This window comes from Sebastes fasciatus, chromosome 3 (genome assembly GCF_043250625.1).
Source record: "Sebastes fasciatus isolate fSebFas1 chromosome 3, fSebFas1.pri, whole genome shotgun sequence".
In the NCBI taxonomy this organism is placed as follows: Eukaryota; Metazoa; Chordata; class Actinopteri; order Perciformes; family Sebastidae; genus Sebastes; species Sebastes fasciatus.
The window spans coordinates 10,529,300-10,548,912 of NC_133797.1; the positions used below are offsets into that span (position 1 = coordinate 10,529,300).

Sequence of the window (19,613 nt, forward strand, 5' to 3'; positions counted from 1 at the left end):
CGTCTAGTATTATGTGAATGAATGGTATATTACAGGAAATATGTACACTGTAAACAATTGCTGTTAATTTACAGCAGGATTTCAACAGTATTAACCTGTTATTGCTAAAAACAGTGCTTTACTGTTAATACAAAAGAAAACCTGTTAAATTACGCTCATAGGCCGTTTTTTAACTGAACTATAATGCATTCTTAAAAAACATCACTTTACTGCTGATCATTGTCTAAAGTATCATCAGCAACAGTTTCATGCAGTATTTTTTTAATTCTGGGACCTGATCTGCACATGTGAGGCTTGTACATTGTACATGATTGTAAAATCAGTGAATTAGCTCTGTGATGTTCTTCACTCACATGTTGTTATGGTTTGCTTTCTGTGCTTGTAGCCAGCTAGAGACAGACATTTTGGGAAAAGTGTCAACAAGTCTATTATAGCCTTTTTCCTAACAAGTGCCTTTAATTGTATTTAGTGTGACTATTCCTATGTCTGTAACCTGCTAAGTCTATTCATCTAGGCAAAAATAATGTTTATTAAAATGTATGTAAAAAATACAACCTAAATAGTGCATTAAAACAAATCAATAAGATAATGTAAAAATAATGGTGAAAAACAGCTATAGGATGTATCTTTAAACAGTAAATTAACTGTAAAATACTGTTAAATTAATAAAGTTCAAACAGTATTTTTCATTAACAGTACAAAGCTGTAAATTTCAGCGACAGTATAATAATGTTAATTTTACAGTAACATAAAGGAAACCCTGCCATCAGTTCTTTACTGTTATTTTACTGGAAAATTCTTAACAGTGCACCAGGTGACAGCTAAATTTAATGCAAAATATCTATTATTAAGAATATTGTAGGCCTCATGAGCATCACAGGCACAGCTTGAAATAGCCAAAGTCATTAAAAGTCATCTGTTGTTGATAAATGATTTCCTTTTGAAAAAATATGTCCTGGTGGGAAGTTTCATTTGGTAACAATTGGGATTATTTTTTTCTTGAGAAAAAATAAATAGGATGGACTCAGGAAGATGATTTTTCTTTTTTTACCACTGTTATATTATTATTCAACAAGCCTACAATTATAAACCTGTAAGCATTAAAAGTGGTTGTTGTTTTCATATCACTTAACAGGCCAGTTTGCCATGGTCCACTTGCTCGTGTTTCATAAGTCCTGTATGCTGTAGTGTTCTGTTGCGGCCTGTCGCTTGTGGTCCATCAGCGAGCCGCGCTCTGCCGGTCGGGGGCCTCGCTAACGAGCTCCTCCTCCGCCTCCTCCTCCTCGTTTTGGGGGATTTACCCCGGGGCGCACTGACCACTGGAGGAGGCTCCAGAGGATTACTGCCATGCAGCCGACCGAGCCTCGAGTTAACCGATCTGACGCCGGGGGATATCAGGGTTATGAGCTCTTTGGGAAAAAAAAGAAAAGAAAAAGTGCACAGCGCAGAAGAAGAACACTATATACTGTTAAGTGAAGATGTGAATTCACTTGTCCAGTGGTGCCAATTACGCACAGAGATGCGCTGAGCAAATTGGTGCATTCATCAAGAAAAAACACTACAAACAAGGTAAGGAGATATTATTTTAAGACAAAAAATACATTAGAAATAACTCTGTTCTTTTAGTATGATTCAGTGAAGGTGATGGGGATGTACTTTTAGGGAAAACAAGACACATACTGGACCATAAATCACTGCACATTCTGTATTCTTCACTTATATCACCATATCTGAATTACTCTGTGGAAGTTTGGGGTTTAACACTTATAAAAGCAACTTACAACCATTATGCATACTACAAAAGAGAGCAATCAGGATAGTAAATAATGTGGGATATAGGGAACACAGGAACACGCTGTTTTTAAAGTCACATGCAACATTTAAAACTGCAATAATTATGTTGAATTTTAAAAAGCATTGTGTTCGTACAACAAAGAAGAGTATGTGTATTTCAGTCTGTGGGGTGGATTTGTGGAGCGGAGCACAAATATAAATCACTTTAAAAAGCTATACAAAAAAGAGTTGTGTTAAGGGTTGTGTTAAGGGTTGGTTTATATCTACTTTTGAACTCCGGATGGATATTTGGGTTGTAAATAAACTTAGGATGCTGCTCATATATTTAATTTGGGATGTAAATAAATCTGGGATAGTTTATATATTATATTATATTATCATTCTATGATATATGAGTTATTAGAGGAGAAGTGAGAAAGAGGTAGGGAAATATAAGTTTTACGGACACTTTTTTTCTTTGTTATTATTTTGTATCTGTTTTTATTTACCTTATGTTCGAAATAAAGTCTTTCATTCATTCATTCATACTTTTATCTGTGAATCAAATGAATGACTAGAGAGAGAGTTGTGTCAGTTATACAACATAAGTTGATCTGTTCATGGCCTCTGACCCATCTGAACTTGTTACAGGAGCACTGCAGGTGTAATAATCTCAGAGGTGCTTGTTTCTCTCATACAGCTCTTTTTTGTATTGAGGACCTACTATAATCTGGCTGTCACCAATGACTGTCACCTACACAGCCAGAGTTGCAAACGCCCGTTTCTGTGGCTTCTCCAAGCTGCTTTTGGCCTGGAAAGGCAGCATCTACAAGGTGTTATATAAAGAGTTCCTGGCTTTCTTTGCCATGTATACCGCCATCAGCATCACTTACAGGTAAGACAGAGAGAGGGCAGCTTTAGGAAACACATTCAGCTGTGCTTTGATTTACAAACCAACCACTGTGTATCACTGTTACTCTTTCAGATTTGTCCTGTATGATGATCAGAAGAGGTATTTCGAAAAGCTGGCAATTTATTGCAACCACTACGCCAGTCTCATCCCCATGTCCTTTGTACTGGGTAACCACCGAGGATGTTTTTGTCCATTTTGGGATAACAGAAGAGGGGACAGTATGATTGTGGCTATAGGATCCATCAAAAGAGATTACCATTCTGATTATTCATTCATTTCTGTTTATTAATCTGATATGTTTTCATTGTTTTGTCCTTCAATCTAGCTAAAACACTTGCTAACATATACAGTATGTGATAAGTCAGGATGATTCACCATGACTGGCTCTCTGATGTATCAGTTGGGCTCCCATAGCAGAAATGTCAGTAAAGCCCTGTTATGCAGCAACACTTCTGTCCCCATGAATTACTGCCTCATATTTTCTTTAAAATGTGTCAAATAATTATTAAAAAAAAGTCTTAAATGATAGATTAAGAGCTTCTTTATGACATAAACAATGAATAATGCACATTAAAATAACCTTTTTTTTTTTTTTTAACTTCACTGAGCTTTTTTTGGTACATGTCTCCAGTGCAAAATCAACTTCTACAGGAACTATAAATAATAATAATAATAATAAATAATAATTATAATATAAAATTATAAAAGACCCAACATATTCTTTAATCAATGTATAGGCCATGTTAAGCTCTCTCTGATAATACATAAATAATATATATATACTATAGTTTTGTTTTTGTTTTTTTACCATTTTTATCATTTACTCTGTGTCCCTGTCGCTGTCTCGCTCCACCTCTAGACGTGAACGCGCGCTCACTACACACTGCAGAAGAGTTAGTTTAGCTCTGAGAATATCTAGTGAATGTACAGTGGACGTTTGTGCAGAAATAACTGCTGCAGTTCCTCCAGACCAACAGAGCTTTCCCGTGTCTTGTGAAGTGACGGGGCTCTTCAGAGAATTACGTTACCCTCTCGTTACCGACCGGGTGCCGGTGTCTCCTCTGCTCTCTCCGGCTGCGGGCGGAGAGAGCAGGGAGACACGCTGCAGAGCCCCGCTGCTTCAGCCTGCACTTAGGCAGGAAAAGCCAACACTAGGATCAGATCTAAATCATGTTCATGGAGAGACCTTCGTCTGGTCAGCTAACATTACTGCCAAGCAGCTGAAATACAGAGTGATATTGTGGTTTTAGCTGACGTGTGTCGCCTCACTGTTTTGAGCGATGCTCGTTCAGGTATATTTAGAGCGAGCAAGCGAGCCCGACGCTGACTTTCGTTGATTTCACGGCCACAGGTGTCGCTGTTAAGAAGCATTTCTGAAAGTTACAAATAGTCCCTTTAAACATATCACTATTCTTATATAATTAAAAAAAAGTGTGAAAAATCCATCTTTTTTTTCAAAGTCATGAGGCTGAAATGTTGCTGCATAACAGGAATGACCCCACATCTATTTTTTTTAAATTTTTTGCTTGAAGCCTCTGAGGCCACCAGGGAACCCAGAGGACAGTACTTGTTAGAAAATTTGACAAAAACCATCTAATCCCCCGCGTGTCTCCTCTCCACTGCTGCCTGCAGGTTTCTATGTGACCCTGGTGGTGAACCGGTGGTGGAGCCAGTACACTTGCATCCCGCTCCCTGACACGCTCATGTGCGTCCTGTCGGGGGGCCTCCAGGGGAGTGACGAGAGGGGCCGCCTGCTGAGACGGACCATGATGCGTTACGCCAGTCTGTCGGCCCTGCTCATCCTCCGCTCTGTCAGCACGGCCGTGTTCAAGCGTTTCCCCACCGTGGACCATGTGGTGGAGGCTGGTGAGTAGCTACAAGGACAGGGGTGGTGATGGAGGTCCATCCTTAGCCAGCAACACCCACTGTGATTATGCAGTGAGTTAGATGTGATCTTATTAAGGCTGTCAATCGATTAAAATATTGAATCGCCATTAATTGCATGATTGTCCATAGTTAATCTTGATTAATCGCACATTAAAAAATTTGTTTATTTGTTAAAAAATTTACCTTAAAGGAAGATTTGTCAAGTATTTAATACTCTTATCAACATGAGAGAGGTCAAATATGCTTGCTTTAAATGTATGTATATATTCATTATTGGAAATCAATTAACACAAAACAATCACAGATATTGTCCAGAAACCCTCACAGGTACTGCATTTAGCGTAAAAAATATGCTCAAATCATAACATGGCAAACTGCAGCCCAACAGGCAACAACAGCTGTCAGTGTGTCAGTGTGCTGACTTGACTATGACTTGCCCAAAACTGCATGTGATTATCATAAAGTGGGCATGTCTGTGAAGGGGAGACTCGTGGGTACCCATAGGACCCATTTTAATTCACATATCTTGAGGTCAGAGGTCAAGGGACCCCTTTGAAAATGGCCATGACAGTTTTATCTTGCCAAATTTAGCACAAGTTTGGAGCGTTATTTAGCCTTCTCCCAAGGAGCTAGTATAACATGGTTGGTACCAATGGATTCCTTATGTTTTCTAGTTTCATATGATGCCAGATCTACACTGTAGCTTTACAACGGAGCCCGCTACAACCTAAAAATTGAAACTTGCATTAATGAGATAAAGAAATTAGTGGCGTTAAAACTAATTTGCGCTAACGTGTTATTATTGTGTTAACTTTGACAACCCTAGATCTTATACAATTATCTAAGAAGTTTTAAATGAGTAAAACTTTAAATAAATAATGAAACATGCACTCATTGGAAATACACAATGCAACCACTGTTTTAGTCAGTGCGCATCTCTCTCAGCAATTATTATTGCACTGAGTCGGATTTTCTCACACTGTACTCAGAAAGTGACAGGAAGTGCTGTAGATGAAGTGATGTGATCAGTCACATACTCACGTCATCAGTGTGTGTTGTTTCCTCTTCTGTATGTTCTCTACACCAGTGAGCAGGAGTAATCACAAGGACAAGCACATCTTGAAATTCCCTGGTGATAAAAAAAAAGTAAAATAAAATCATACGTCAAGATACAAGATCAAGAGACGCTGGTGGAGCAATCCTCTCCTCACTGTTTCCTAAATGAACTGTGTTGCAACTTTTGGTGTCGTCAAAGTTTGATTTTACACCGTTGTAAACAGTAATAGTATATTTAAAAAAAATGTTTAACTGATAGAGCTACAGCGTCTTTTCTTGACACATTAAAGGGACTGTATGTAAGTTTTTACACATATAGACATTTTGTAATCGTTTTTTTATTGCCAATATGTGAACAGGTTGTAACCTAACCTAAAAAATGAGAGCTTACACAACTTTCTTGGTTTCCTCTATCAGCCTGTAGACTGCTTTTAATTTGAACAATGCGGGCCAAAAAACAACTGATGTGACGTCATGCATGCTCACAAGTGCCTTTATAGAGTGCTACAGGAATGAATCCTAAAACCATGAAATGAGTTAGCATTTTCGCACTTCCGGTTCCCTCGTCTGGAAGTCAATGGGTTTATTGAATGGGTTTTTAGTTAGATGCCTGAAATAAGGTTCGTGGTTAAAGCTGAAGTAGGCGGGATAGGAGCAAATATGATTAAAAAAAGTAATTTTTATAAAACGGTTACTTTATCGTGAAAGTAGTACATGAAACAGGTAACCTGAAAAAAATCCTGTGCCTCTGTGTCCTCCGGTGTCCTCCGGTGTCCTCCGGTGCTCCTAACGGCATCTGCAAGATTTCACAGACCGGAGGAAAACAAGCAGTAAGAGCTGATCTGAGGTCTGCTGTCCATCTGCTGTCTATGAGAGCCGGCTGTCAATCACTCACAAACTCCGACCAAACAGTCAAACTAGGCAGCGCTGATCAAATATGAATCAATATTATGTTACTGTAATGCCTATTTCTTGCCTCAAATGTTTTCAGAATCACCTTGTAGTGCACGGTTTAGCTGTAAAATGAGAAAGTTAGTGACGCCGCCGCCATTGTGAAATCTGGTGAAGGCCCGCCAGGTTCTGGTCACATGACCGTAGCACAGCCAATAGGAACGCTCTCTCAATGAAATTAGATTTTTTAAAGCCTGAAAACAGAGCCATGAGGAGGTGCAGAAGTGTAGTTATCTCTCAGAACACTCGAATTACAATATGTTGAAAGGTTATTATGGAATCTTTGCCCAATGATGCCAAAAATATTCTGCCTCCTGTAGGTTTAACAAGCAATTTCTGATTCTTACATATAGTCCCTTTAAATGACTATATAAATACTGTAGTAATCAGACTCCAAGAAAAGTTCAGGAAACCAACCACAGGCTAAAACATACAGAATATTGATCCCTCATTCCTCCCCATCTGTGAGCCAAATGTAATAAATCAATGAACCTGAGGTGTGTGACGCTTTGGTCTGCTGTTTGTACAGGATTCATGTCAAGAGAGGAACGAAAGAAGTTCGAGGGCCTCCACTCGCCTTATAACAAATACTGGATCCCCTGCGTTTGGTTCACCAACCTGGCAGCTGTGGCCCGCTGTGAGGGCAGGATCAAAGACGATCACACACTCAAACTACTGCTGGAGGTGCAGCATTACACACACACACACACACACACACACACACACACACACACACAATTACACAGGCCCACTGACGATGAGGAACTACAGTTCCTGTGTTTTGATTCAGTTTTAGATGTACATTCACTCAGACATAAAGACAGAAGAGTTTGGATAAATGCTGACCTCAGCAAGTCTCTGTGTTTGTGTGTGAACAGGAGCTGAATGCGTTCAGAGGGAAGTGCAGCATGCTGTTTCATTACGACATGATCAGCGTTCCTCTAGTCTACACTCAGGTTAGTGCTCGTGCTGCACTCATACTGACATCTTTAATTGAGCTCTGGTTTTCATTCACTTTTACACTCACTCACAATGTTTTTTTTTCTTGAGGCTTGTCAGTTTTCTACATTGGTCCTGAAGAACTGTTGTTGTGTTTGAACAGGATTTTTTACAGCTGAATTGACAAATAAACTAGCAGGCGATGGAGGTATTGGCTGATATGCACGTTGGCTCCACCCACCATTAATATGAAACTATTTAATAGTAAACTGGGTTGTGCTGCTGGTTTGAACAATATAATGTTAACTTTTAATGACTTCAAGTCTTCTTGGTCATTAAACAATAGTGGTTTACGGCTACTGGTTAGAATTCTTTGACTATGTGCTTTGGTTCTAAGTAGGGCTGTCGCAATAACCGCAATATTGCAATACCGCAGGGGATGGCAAGCAACCGCCACAACCGTTATGTTCATGTTTTTTCTTTTTTGAATTCTTTGCAATGGGAGCATCGCGTATTTACACTATGCTACAAATGCCAGTAGCGCGACGAGGTGCTGAGCCACTAGTCTGCGCTGAGCGTCTAGTCTGCGCTGAGCGTCTAGTCTGCGCTGAGCATCTAGTCTGCGCTGAGCGTCTAGTCTGCGCTGAGCGTCTAGTCTGCGCTGAGCGTCTAGTCTGCGCTGAGCGTCTAGTCTGCGCTGAGCGTCTAGTCTGCGCTGAGCGTCTAGTCTGCGCTGAGCATCTAGTCTGCGCTGAGCGTCTAGTCTGCGCTGAGCGTCTAGTCTGCGCTGAGCGTCTAGTCTGCGCTGAGCGTCTAGTCTGCGCTGAGCATCTAGTCTGCGCTGAGCATCTAGTCTGCGCTGAGCGCTGCACGTTTGTGTATTTTTCTGTTTGCAGAGAGTTGAAAAATGTTTAACTTTGGGTAAAACGCCACGCTCATTACTGTCATGGTGCCTTCAAATGGGGTTGTGTTTACTGTGTTCATGAGAAGAGTCCATATGAACGACCCCCTCTTGTGGTATTCACGACCTCGTAAGTGGAAAGTTTCTGAAAGCTCAGAGTTCACGACTTATGACGTGTTTGTTGACATTGTCAGAAATATTTTGGTGCATAATAAGTTAATATATTGTAAGTTTAGTTGTATATAGTTTTTCTTCGTAATTTTATAATATTTCTGAGGAAAATGTTGATATTCCCAACGGCCTCATCTTTTTCCTCTGTCATTATGCCTTTATATTTACTGCATTATGTTACCCGCTTGCCAGCTTGCTAAATTGTTAACCTCTGTGGTTTCTAGATGCCGACAGTAACGTTAATATTACCGTTGCTTAGCAGTGGAGTTCTCAGGACTTAACCACGTGAATGCCAAGCATATCATGTACACGACTTCCCATGTTGTAAAAACAAGCTCACGAGATTCATTTGAAGGCACCATCTCTCCCTACGTGCATCAGCCTGCCCTTCATCCAGAGCAGTTACTCTACCTTGTGCTGACACAAGTTCAAGATACTACAGTTCCCATGAGCCTTCGTGACAATTGCTCTGGAGAAGATACTAGCCAAAAGTACAGCACAGAGCAGTTCAAAGGTTCAAGCATCTCACCTCCTTTCTGACGTGAACAGTGCAGGCCTCAGTATTTTAAGCTCAGAGACACATTTTGATGTGTCACAGTAAGAGAAGAGCAGGTGTAAATAATAAGATTACTGTCATACTGTCAGGGCTTACTGGGACGCTTGACTAAAGCAGAGTCATCGTTAACGTTATTAGTAACACCTGGGGTCTTCCTACTATGACAAGTCAAAATGTCTGCTGTGAAAAAAGCCTGTGTTTGTTTCTTACTGCAATTTTACTAATAATACTTATAATAATACTTTGACGTTTTATTAACAAATACATTTTTTAAATCAATAATGTCATGCCCAAACAACTCACCTTGTCTAAAAGAAGAATAAATAGGACTATATCTGTCTCCCTGATATCAAATCTGTCTACTTCAGTAGTCCCTCAGTACTCCTGTCTAACAGATCAACTCTATTAAGATTATAGAGACTTTCTCTCTATACTTGTAGACATTTTCCACAGCAGGAATTTGACTCGTCCTAGCAGGATAAGCACAGGTGTAACTAATGACATGAACAACTATTCAATTTAATTGTCCCAGTAAAGAGTCAGCATGCACGCCTGAATGAAATACAGCTTTTATAATTTGGTTATTAGTTACAGCTGTGTTTGGCGGGACAAAAAGTGAGAATGTTTTTATTGTTTGAGCACCATTATGGGAAGTTGTCTTTAAAGTTGCCATCAGTAACTTTGAGCAAATGTGATAAAAAAAAGTTATTTTTATAAAACGGTCACTATATCTTGACAGTAGTTCATGAGATAGATAATCTGTGAAAATAAACACGGCCCAATCCCAAAGTCCCCCCTAATGTCTTAACCATTTACCAGGTTACGTCAGTTAAGTCCCCGAGGGTTCAGGGTTTGAGGGTGAGATGCTGCAAGGGCTTGAAATGGTATCAATATGAATGGGAGAGCACTTTGCGGCGATATACCACGTTACCTTGATGACTCCAGTTTGGGGTTTTTATTTTATGTTTTTTACTGCCTATTTGAATGTCTTCCAGGCTCTTGTCTTACAAGACAAGTGGTAACTGTCAAAAAATCAATTGACCTGTTTTAGTCAAACTTCATTAAGCAGAATTAAAAGACCTGGTAATATAGTCTAATACTTGTATTACTCTGATTTCATGTTTTTTATATACCATCTTAAATCCTTAATGTTGATGTTTCTGTGTAAATGTAAATATGCCAGGCTGAACATCCATGTGCTGTCCTCCTTGTTTATTGTGGGGGTTTTTTACGCCTCCGGGCTTCCCCTGGTAACCCCGTGTTTAATGTCGCAAAGCTATGAATTGTGGGTAATTCCCTTTGGCAAAGTCTGCAGAAATACAGACTTACAGTTAGTGTTCAAAAGGGCTCAAAATGTCTGCGAGAGAGCCCTCAAGGACTTGACGATTTGACAGCGGGACAGCCCTAAACCCTCACGGACTTTGAGGCGTGTTCCCTCAAAGTGAGTGAGTGTTTAGGGCTGTCCCACTGTCAACTGACAGTGTCTGTGAGTGTGGATATTGGGATTGGGCCACAACGTGCCCAAAGGAAAACAAACAATCAGAGCCAAAGAGTCTCTAAAGCAGCTGTCAATCACTGCTCGAGAAAGTAGGCAGTGCTGATCAAATATGGATCAATATTCTGTTACTGTAAATCCTATTTCTCGCCTCAAATGTTTTCAGAAAAATCTTGTAGTGTACTGATTAGCTGTAAAATGAGAAAGTTTGGTTGTTTTGTTTTTGGCACAGTGAAATCTTGCAAATATCCATTAGGAGCACAGGAGTACACAGAAGAGCATGCATTTTTTTCCACAGATTATCTGTCTCATGCACTACTGTCAGAATATAATGAAAATTTTATAAAAATAACTTTTTATTACATTTGCTCAAAGTTACCGACTGCAGCTTTAACTGTTATAAGTTAGATACAGAAACACACCTCCATAAAACAACTATCCTTTACTTAAAAATAAATGAGTTAAACTACAAAGTTATTCTTTAATGACTTCTTGAATTACATATCATAAATCATATATCAATTTTGTCCACTTTGTGGAATAGACAAATAAAAATATGAATGAAAAATAGTATCATGTGACCAATTACCTCCATCTTTCCCACAGGTGGTGACTTTGGCAGTGTACAGCTTTTTCCTGGTGTGTCTCATTGGTCGCCAGTTCCTGGACCCCAGTCAAGGCTATCCAGGTCATGACCTCGACCTCTACGTGCCCATCTTCACCCTGCTGCAGTTCTTCTTTTACGCCGGGTGGCTCAAGGTCAGAGAGCGGGTCACATATATGTTTTGATACCTGTGCACAGTACAAAAATAAAATCAATGATTCATGTAGTTAACGTGTTACGTTTTCTGAAGGTTGCAGAGCAGCTGATCAACCCTTTTGGAGAAGATGATGATGACTTTGAGACCAACTGGCTGATAGACCGAAATTTCCAGGTTTGTTTGATATTACTGCTGTCTCCTTACACCTTACTTTAAAGTATTCGGAGGCTATGTTACTAAATACTGCTCAACATTGGTTTTCCATTTTAGCCTTACCATCATGTCTTTATGTAAGTTCAACATAACTGTAATGGGATTTGTCCTATCATGCTCTTTCCTTTATCTGTGTGTCTGTCTGCGTTTTGTTTGCAGGTGTCCATGATGGCAGTTGACGAGATGTATGGAGATCTGCCGATGATGGAGAGAGATCGTTACTGGAACGACTCCAACCCAAGACCCCCCTACACCGCCGCAACTCTCTTTGTCCTCCGCAAACCCTCCTTTCAGGGGTCCACTTTTGACATGGCGTGAGTCTCTGGGTTTTACCTTCTCATTCTAGGCCTACGTGGGCTCGACTTGTGACTGTGATACTTTCAGTTTGAATCCCCCCACCGCGTGGGAAAATCTGGGTGATGAAAGTGAAAGTATTCAGCCTTCATTCAAGAAGTAGTGTGAAGTAATCGGGGGTGAGAAATAGTAAATGACCTTGACATGTCTTGACAGGATCCCGAAAGAGGAGATGCACTTCCAGCCTATGGAGGACATTGCCGAGAACCTGGAGGAATCACGCAGTCGTCACCCCAACATGGCCCTCTTCAACCGCCTTCTCAACGCGGCCCCTTCCCCCACTGGTTTCATGGGAGGGGCTCTTCGCCGCACCTCAGCACAACTCCAGAGGCTACGCCACTCCCCCAGCATTGACCAATGCAGCGATGATTCAGACGATGACAGTGGTAAAATAGGTAAAGGTGGGTCTCTGCCGTCAGGGCTGGGGCAGGAAACCCAGAGCACTGTGGACAGTTTCAGGGAGGAGAAGAGCACTAGAACGCCTCTGCTGGAGGTTGAGTTTGGGGCGGAACAGGAGAGGCGAGAATGGTACCCTGCTGTTGATGAGGAGGAGGAAGTGAGTGTAGTGGAGGGGAAGAGTGAGGAAGAGTGGCAGATGGGGGAGGAAAGAGGGAAAGTAGAGAGTACAAGGGGGGAAACCCAAGCTCCTGCGTCACTGCTTCCTCCCCCTCCCCAGTCCTCAAGAAAGGCGTCCACTCAATCAACATCCGCCATCCCCTTCGCCTCCCGTCAACCCTCTGCATTCCTGTTTCGCCCGGCTGCCCACTCCAGTATGGAGCACTGCAGCTCCCAGCCGGCTATCAACCAGAACAGAGCCGTGCCCAAACCACCCGTTGGTGGAAACAAAATGTCCCTCCTCACTGTGCCGTCTTGTGACGAACCGCAGCGTTTTCGCAGCGTGAGCATGGGATCAGAGCTCACTGGGTCTTAGGTGGACAATGATGTTCGCATGAACTTTTGGCTGTTTGAAACCATAATGCTTGATTCAGTGCACGTTTTCACGAGAGAAATTAGTCATAGATACGAAACTGTGCTTCCACTTTTACTTTGAATCTGCAGCACATTTTGAGCAGAATTTTTGGAAATGAAGCTCCCAGTATTTCCAAAATATCCTCCCACCTCACTGATGATGTCTGAAAGTCAACCGTGAACAGTAGGCCTACTAAACTACCACTTCTGGGACTTGGGAGGAAAGTTTGGTATTTGAAGACACTATTGGGAACTTTGAAGGAATAGAGTGCTCCAGGGATGACGTAATTTTGTAGGCCAACCAGGAAGTTAGCATCACCCTGGTTCCCTCGACAAAAAGCCAATGGGATTTTTCCATTGGGTTTTGGATTATTGCAGAAAATAAGTTCTGTGGCAAACACAATTTTGATATTTATCTTCACAAATGAACACCACTTCTATGATTTTTGAAGTGTAAATGCAATCACCAGAAGTAAAAAGCTAACGTTAGGCTATAAACAAACTACACCACGGTCGCATGAGTGTGTGTATACACAACAAGGCTGTAAAAGGCGGACGAGTCGGCGTGATGACGTTTAGTAGTGTCATTTAGCCACTTTTTAGCAACCGCCTTTTTTAAGACATACAAAGGCTTCAAAATGCAGTGGTGGCAAAGTGGTATATATATTGATGTATATTATGTCTTAGAACAAATCGTTAAAATCTTTTAAGCTTGTGTTAACCGCAGACCTTATTTCAGGCCTCTAACTAAAAACCCATTAAAAAAAAAAACATTGATTACCAGACGAGGGAACAGGAAGTGCTAAAATGATAACTCATTACTGGGTTTTAGGACTCATTCCTGTAGCACTCTGTTCTCGCGGAGTTTGCGAGAAGAAAATATCAATTGAATCTCTGTTTATTCAATACAGACATTAAATATTTGTGCTAAACTAAACAAATTTCATCATCACATGTTTAGCCTAGCTTAGCACCAAGATTAGAGTCAGTCATCGAAAAACGAGTAAACGACTCCAAACGTTTCTTTACATGTTGCATCTTAGTAGCTAACAATCTACCCTACATTGCAAAGGAGATGAAACTGAGACCAGTTATTCCTCAAGCTCAAGGAGTGTGTGTTTAAAGAAACACTATTTCTGTTTTTTCCAGGTATCTGCACATTATATAGAATATCAATATATTGCCTGTGACTTGAAGTCTGAAGACTGAAGTCTGTATAGCTACTAGTAATTTAGCAAAGTTTGGATGGACAAAATGGTCCTGAAATGAACAGACAGAAATGGGTGACAGTTTTCTTTGTTCACTTTATTTTCTTTTATTAGGCTACTAAAATATAACTGTAAATAGAATGATTTCTAATGTCATCTGTTGTGTTTTCAAACTTAATTTAAACATATATTGCATATTATATAAATATTGAATGAAATGAATGAGATGCAGTAACACAACCATTTTACATTAATGACTAAATGAATAGTCATTGTTTTTGCATTATTTATAAAGGAAATTGTATCTTACCTGCAAAAATAAATGTATAAATATTATACAATGAAGAATGGAACAGACAATCTGGTGATTATTGATACACATTTAGGTATAAAACAGATAAAAACAGTAGTTGAATTTAGCAACTGAATTTAGCAACTAAATAGCAAGTTCACACTTGCTATTTAGTTGTTTTATTTGACATGAAATCCAGTTCCAACATTGACCAGCAGGGGGTGATAGCAGCAAAGCAAATAGATCACAGACAGTGACTCAAATTCACACCTTCTTCCACAATCTTGCTTCCCATCATGCCCATGAGTGGGCTGCACTCCTCCATTTCTCCCTGCGGATGGAGGCTCCTACCTGGGCTGCAGCCGGAGGGAGAGCGCCCTCCTGGCCTGCGTGGACTGCCTCTGCTTGGCCAGGAAAGACTGAGCCGGGCCTGAAGCTCTGGAGTCCTTACACAGACTGTGCTGCCGCAGAGCTGAGGACTGCAAGAGGCAAAAACAACTGTCAGCTGTTAGTGGAAACACTATGGTACTATAATTCAGGCATGTTAACCACATCGGACTGACACCTGCCATCATTAATAATAATAATAAATAAAGAGTACTACCACTACTACTATACCAGCATAAATAACCGTTTAGATAGTGTCTAACACAGGGGTCTGCAGCCTGCGGCTCTTTAGCCCCTCTCCAGAGGCTCCTTGTGGATTTTTAAAAATGGAAATGAAAAACTGTTTTCTGTTTACATTTTCATTTTTATTTATCATAGTTGTAGGTCTATGGTACGACGGTACGACACAGAATTTGGGTCACAAAAATAATTCTGAGATTTTGAGAGTAAAGTCAGAAGTTTACAAGAATAAAAAGTTGTTATGACTTTATTCTCATAATAATACATTATAAAGTAGTAATTTTACGTGTTATTCTCTTTTTTCTCGTAAAGTTATGACTTTATTCTCTTAATAATATGACATTGTTTCTCGTTAAGTTATGACTGTATTCTGGAAATCTCTGATTTTTTCCCCCTCAATGTGGCCCTAATACTCCGTAGTACATTTGCACTTGGGCCCTCACTGCATTAGACTTATATACTATATACTATAAACTGTGTTACCTTCATCACAATGATCAAATGTTTTGCGGCTCCAGACAGATTTTAGTTTTTGCCTAAAATGGCTCTTTTGATAGTAAAGGTTGCTGACCCCTGGTCTAACACCTGCCTTAGAGCCATATCAACTATATGAGTAAACAAAAAACAGTTTTAAACACCTAAGAAAATGTACATGGGTAAAATAAGACCAGGGCTCAATCCTTGCAGGTGGCTTGCTTGTGGGAAGCCAGTGAGGGATGCGATATTATGAATTCTACTATAGCGAAGGCATGGCCGGCCGAACTCTGCCTCTGATTGGCTTACCATCATATTCTTATACCCTAACCCGAACCAATCTCACCCCTCATGCCTAAACCTTACCCATCCAGCCAACGAAGGCGGCGTGGACTAGCCAATCAGAGGCAGAGTAGGGCTGGTCAAGCCTTCCCTGTAGAAGGATTCGTAATTTAGCGTGAGTGAAAGAGTGAACCTTTATATTGTTGGTTAAAAGAAGATACTTTGTGTATCAGAGAAGGCTGACAACATCCTCCCTATGGCCAAAAGTGGACTTACAGGGGAACTGGCCATAACGTACCAAACTGGGGAGGAGAAAAAGGCCTGCAAAATGGCAACAAAAACATATAAATATATATTGTCTCATCTATGCAACCATTTGTGGACTGCAGAGTTTGATTCTGTTTGATTCACCATGATTTAGCGTGTGCATTTCATTGAACCATACGATTGATAACGATACGATTGATAACGATACGATTGAAATTGATTGAAAGTCTTAAGGAATACAGCTATATGGACTTTCTTTCCTCATGTACTCACCATGCTTTGCCAGGCTGTCAGGATCAGTTTCTCCTCTTGCTCCTGTCTGGACCTCGTATCATCACCCTGAGTGTCCTGTAGCAGTCACATTTCAAAAGTAATTTTACCAAATCACTTTAACACAATGTAACGAAAAAGCCCAACACAACAAAAAAAGTAGTTCAGATAAGTTACAGAGTCTGAACAGACGCTAACTCACCTCTGGGGCAGCTGTTGTCATGGTATCAAACGGTCTGGCCTCCTCGTTGCTGGTCATTATTCGAGATGCGCACCGACAAATCAGACCCGTATACAAGCAAAGAAATGTTTGCGTGACTGACCGACTTGTACACCAACGGCCCCCTGACCTGCCCCGTCTGTTTGTAGCTCAGTGCTGCTCTTGGCTGTATTTTGCAGCGGAGGCCCTGGTTTTGTTGTGTGGCAGACAGAACAATATGGAGAGGTGCTGCAGGCTTAAATGCTCTGGCTCCTCGCCACAGTCAAAGATGCCATCCTGCTGACTCGGGCACATTTGCTGTCGGACAGTCATTCACCGGGCTAGGGATTACTAGGTGATCACCATAACACAATGCAATTAGCTTGACAACAGATATGACATATGTTGAAATTTAGACCGTTAAGTTGTCTATCTCAATAAGACAAATCCGAGGAATTACCGGATGTAAACAAGTCGCCATTACTGCGGTGGCATCTCCCTAAAATACGCACACATTTGAATGAGAGCTGTCCTAAGAAGTGTACAATTTTCTACTTTTACCTTTATTTTCTATGTAATGTTATTGTTTGACAGCGATGTCTTGTATTTCGGGAAGAACCTGAACAGTTCTTAGCTGCCTGACGTCAGCCTAACATGGTGAAACAAGTAACGTCAGCTTGCTAAAGTTAACATATTATTATATTAGTATTATATCAGCATAGGCATAACACGGTTAGCAGACAGTAGAGTCACTACGACTTGCCCCCGCAGTAATGGTGGCGCCGCTAGTTCGTGGAACACACAAAGCGGTCGCCGGATTTGTTTATAGAAATGCATTTATGGTGTTAATACGACAATACGAAGGAATTCTTTTTATTCTCCTGTAATTTGCGTCATATCAAGCTTTGTTGTTTTCCACAAAGATGCACAAAGTCAGTGTGCATGTTTGTCTGTCTGTTTAACTGAGTCATTACTAGTTTCAGTGACCCAGAAATGCTGTAGTTCCCCTGATTATCACTTGACCAGCTTCAAAGGCCAGCAGTACCAGCATATCAGGCACAATCAAGCATCAGAGGAAATGTCTGGTCACTGGTCTACCGGTGATCTCTATTTCCTGTCTCCCAAAGTCAGTTTTTACAAAGGTCACCCCATTCCAGTCTTTGTGCTGGCTGCAGGGGAAATGTGGTTGATGGTTTTGCCATTAAGTGTGAAAACACAAGTGCGGGGGAGGATTCCAAAGAAGTGTGTTTGTGTGTGTGCTTCTCTGGAACCAGGAGCAGATAGGGCTTACTGAAACTGTTTATGTTTAAGACTGAAATATACTCTGCAGCTCCTTGAGAACCGTCTGACCATACTCACCGCACAGTGACGTGAGTTTGCACATTTCACTTGTCAAACCGTTTGTGTGCATTTGCCGCTGCATAGCCTACTCTCAGTTTGTAGGATTCTGTGGAAAGGAAATGTGCCCCTGAAACGGAAAAAAGGTTGAAACCGCATAAAGAAAAATGTGGGAAGAAAAGAAACTTTCATACACAAGTTTCTTGGAATCTGCCCCATCTGAGATCTGCGAATGTTATGAAAGAGACGTATATCACAAGGCCACAAGAGACACACAAAGCGCAGCAGATTCCTGTTAGCTATAGCAGTGCCTGAACAACTGTCTGTTGTGAAAGCTTCCTCCTACTGCTATAGTTTCTGAGCTGCTGTCTGCAGTTTCCTAAAGATTTCTGCTTCATCACAATCAGTTTCCTCGCATCAGCTCATCACATGAAACAATCTTCTTGAAGCTTTACACTAGGCAGCTCATACACCCTACTACAACTAAAGGACAATTATGATTTATCACACCTTACAGGGCCGGCTTAAGGCATAGAGCCATATAGGCGGTCACCTATGACGCCACCTTCTGGGGGGTGCTGGTCGCTTTCTAAAAAAAAAGAAGAAAAATGCTGGTGGCCACCCACCCTCATTTTCTCCAATGAGGTGACAAATGAACAATAAAAAAATAAATAAAGAAAGAAAAACACTTTTCACCCTCATAACTCTCTTTCTGACACTTTTTCTTCATACCGGCCGCACTTATTTGTTAACAAAAGTGTAAATTGTATAGCGAAACTGACTAAACACTTTTAAGCCAATAATATCATGGACCAATTGTTTATTTATATTATAATAAATACATTATTTAAGATTTTTTTGTCTTAAAACCATTGTGATGTCTGATGTGATGTGTGTTGCGGTTTATGCTATGGTTAGGGTTCGTTTTTTTTTTTTACCTTCATTTTTTATCAGTTATGATACCATTGTACTCACAAAAGTAACTGCTGAGATCTGGGAACATGGCGACCTCACTATAAAAAAGTCCAACGATGAAAGAAACACGAGCAGTCAGACAATCAGACAGGCTGTCAACGCCCCAGCAGTTAGTATTTTGAGGTAAAACTGACAGTGAGCACACCTGAAATGTCAGTAATAACCTTTCATTTCACAGTAAAACTGCGTGCGTATAAATCTACTGTAAGTAGGTCAAAGTTGAAACAGGAAGTTGGACTTTAAACTGCGGTAGATTACTACAGACTGAATCCGTTCAGGGGGAAATTGTGGCGTTACAGTTATCTTACGTATAAACATTAAGAAATGTAAGAAAATAGAAATAAAGGAGCATGTAACATGTCAATTATGTACATAATGATACAATATATACACAATTATATGTAAAGAAATAAATTAATACATTTAAAAATAAGAAATGAGAATATAAGAAATATGAAATATGTGCAAATATTTGCATTAAGACGTGCAATATATAGAATATAACCACAGTGCAAAAAAGTAAATACAAAGTGCTTATAAGTAAATACAAAGTGCTGTGAAGTGGGATCTATTAAGTGCGTTAAACATAAATGCCACATTATCGTCTGATCATCTGACTCTCCGTCAGATCGTCAGCGGTGACGTTTTAATGATGTCACTGAAATCTCAACTTGTGATTACATTGTGATTACATTGTTATTATATCGGAAACAAAAACTATGGACATGCAACCAAGTTGTTT

The 19,613-nt window shown here is 40.4% G+C and overlaps 2 protein-coding genes across 2 annotated transcripts; one reads left to right on the forward strand and one right to left on the reverse strand.

The window, feature by feature from the left end:
• The first annotated feature begins 400 nt into the window (after positions 1-400).
• Positions 401-12,916, forward strand: best2 (bestrophin 2). Its single transcript, XM_074628856.1, has 10 exons — positions 401-1,569; positions 2,474-2,668; positions 2,759-2,853; positions 4,319-4,552; positions 7,110-7,264; positions 7,459-7,536; positions 11,249-11,401; positions 11,497-11,577; positions 11,776-11,930; positions 12,127-12,916. The coding sequence occupies exons 2-10, from the start codon at positions 2,517-2,519 to the stop codon at positions 12,899-12,901; spliced, it is 1,878 nt and encodes a 625-aa protein (XP_074484957.1). The 5' UTR covers positions 401-1,569; positions 2,474-2,516; the 3' UTR covers positions 12,902-12,916.
• Positions 12,917-13,829: 913 nt separating this feature from the next.
• Positions 13,830-19,340, reverse strand: LOC141763983 (protein Hook homolog 3-like). The gene is made up of 3 exons (XM_074628855.1): positions 16,562-19,340; positions 16,363-16,437; positions 13,830-14,918 (listed from the first exon to the last, which is right to left on the reverse strand). The coding sequence occupies exons 1-3, from the start codon at positions 16,616-16,618 to the stop codon at positions 14,787-14,789; spliced, it is 264 nt and encodes an 87-aa protein (XP_074484956.1). The 5' UTR covers positions 16,619-19,340; the 3' UTR covers positions 13,830-14,786.
• Between the last annotated feature and the right edge of the window lie 273 nt (positions 19,341-19,613).

Excerpts from the sequence above, each read along its gene's own strand:
- LOC141763983 (XM_074628855.1), bottom strand. The coding sequence starts at position 16,618 with ATGACCAGCAACGAGGAGGCCAGACCGTTTGATACCATGACAACAGCT. Across the intron at positions 16,438-16,561 it reads TGACAACAGCTGCCCCAGAG|GACACTCAGGGTGATGATAC; the intron begins GTGAGTTAGCGT and ends TGACTGCTACAG. Across the intron at positions 14,919-16,362 it reads TGACAGCCTGGCAAAGCATG|TCCTCAGCTCTGCGGCAGCA; the intron begins GTGAGTACATGA and ends TGCCTCTTGCAG.
- best2 (XM_074628856.1), top strand. The coding sequence starts at position 2,517 with ATGACTGTCACCTACACAGCCAGAGTTGCAAACGCCCGTTTCTGTGGC. Across the intron at positions 2,854-4,318 it reads CCCCATGTCCTTTGTACTGG|GTTTCTATGTGACCCTGGTG; the intron begins GTAACCACCGAG and ends TGCTGCCTGCAG. Across the intron at positions 7,537-11,248 it reads TTCCTCTAGTCTACACTCAG|GTGGTGACTTTGGCAGTGTA; the intron begins GTTAGTGCTCGT and ends TCTTTCCCACAG.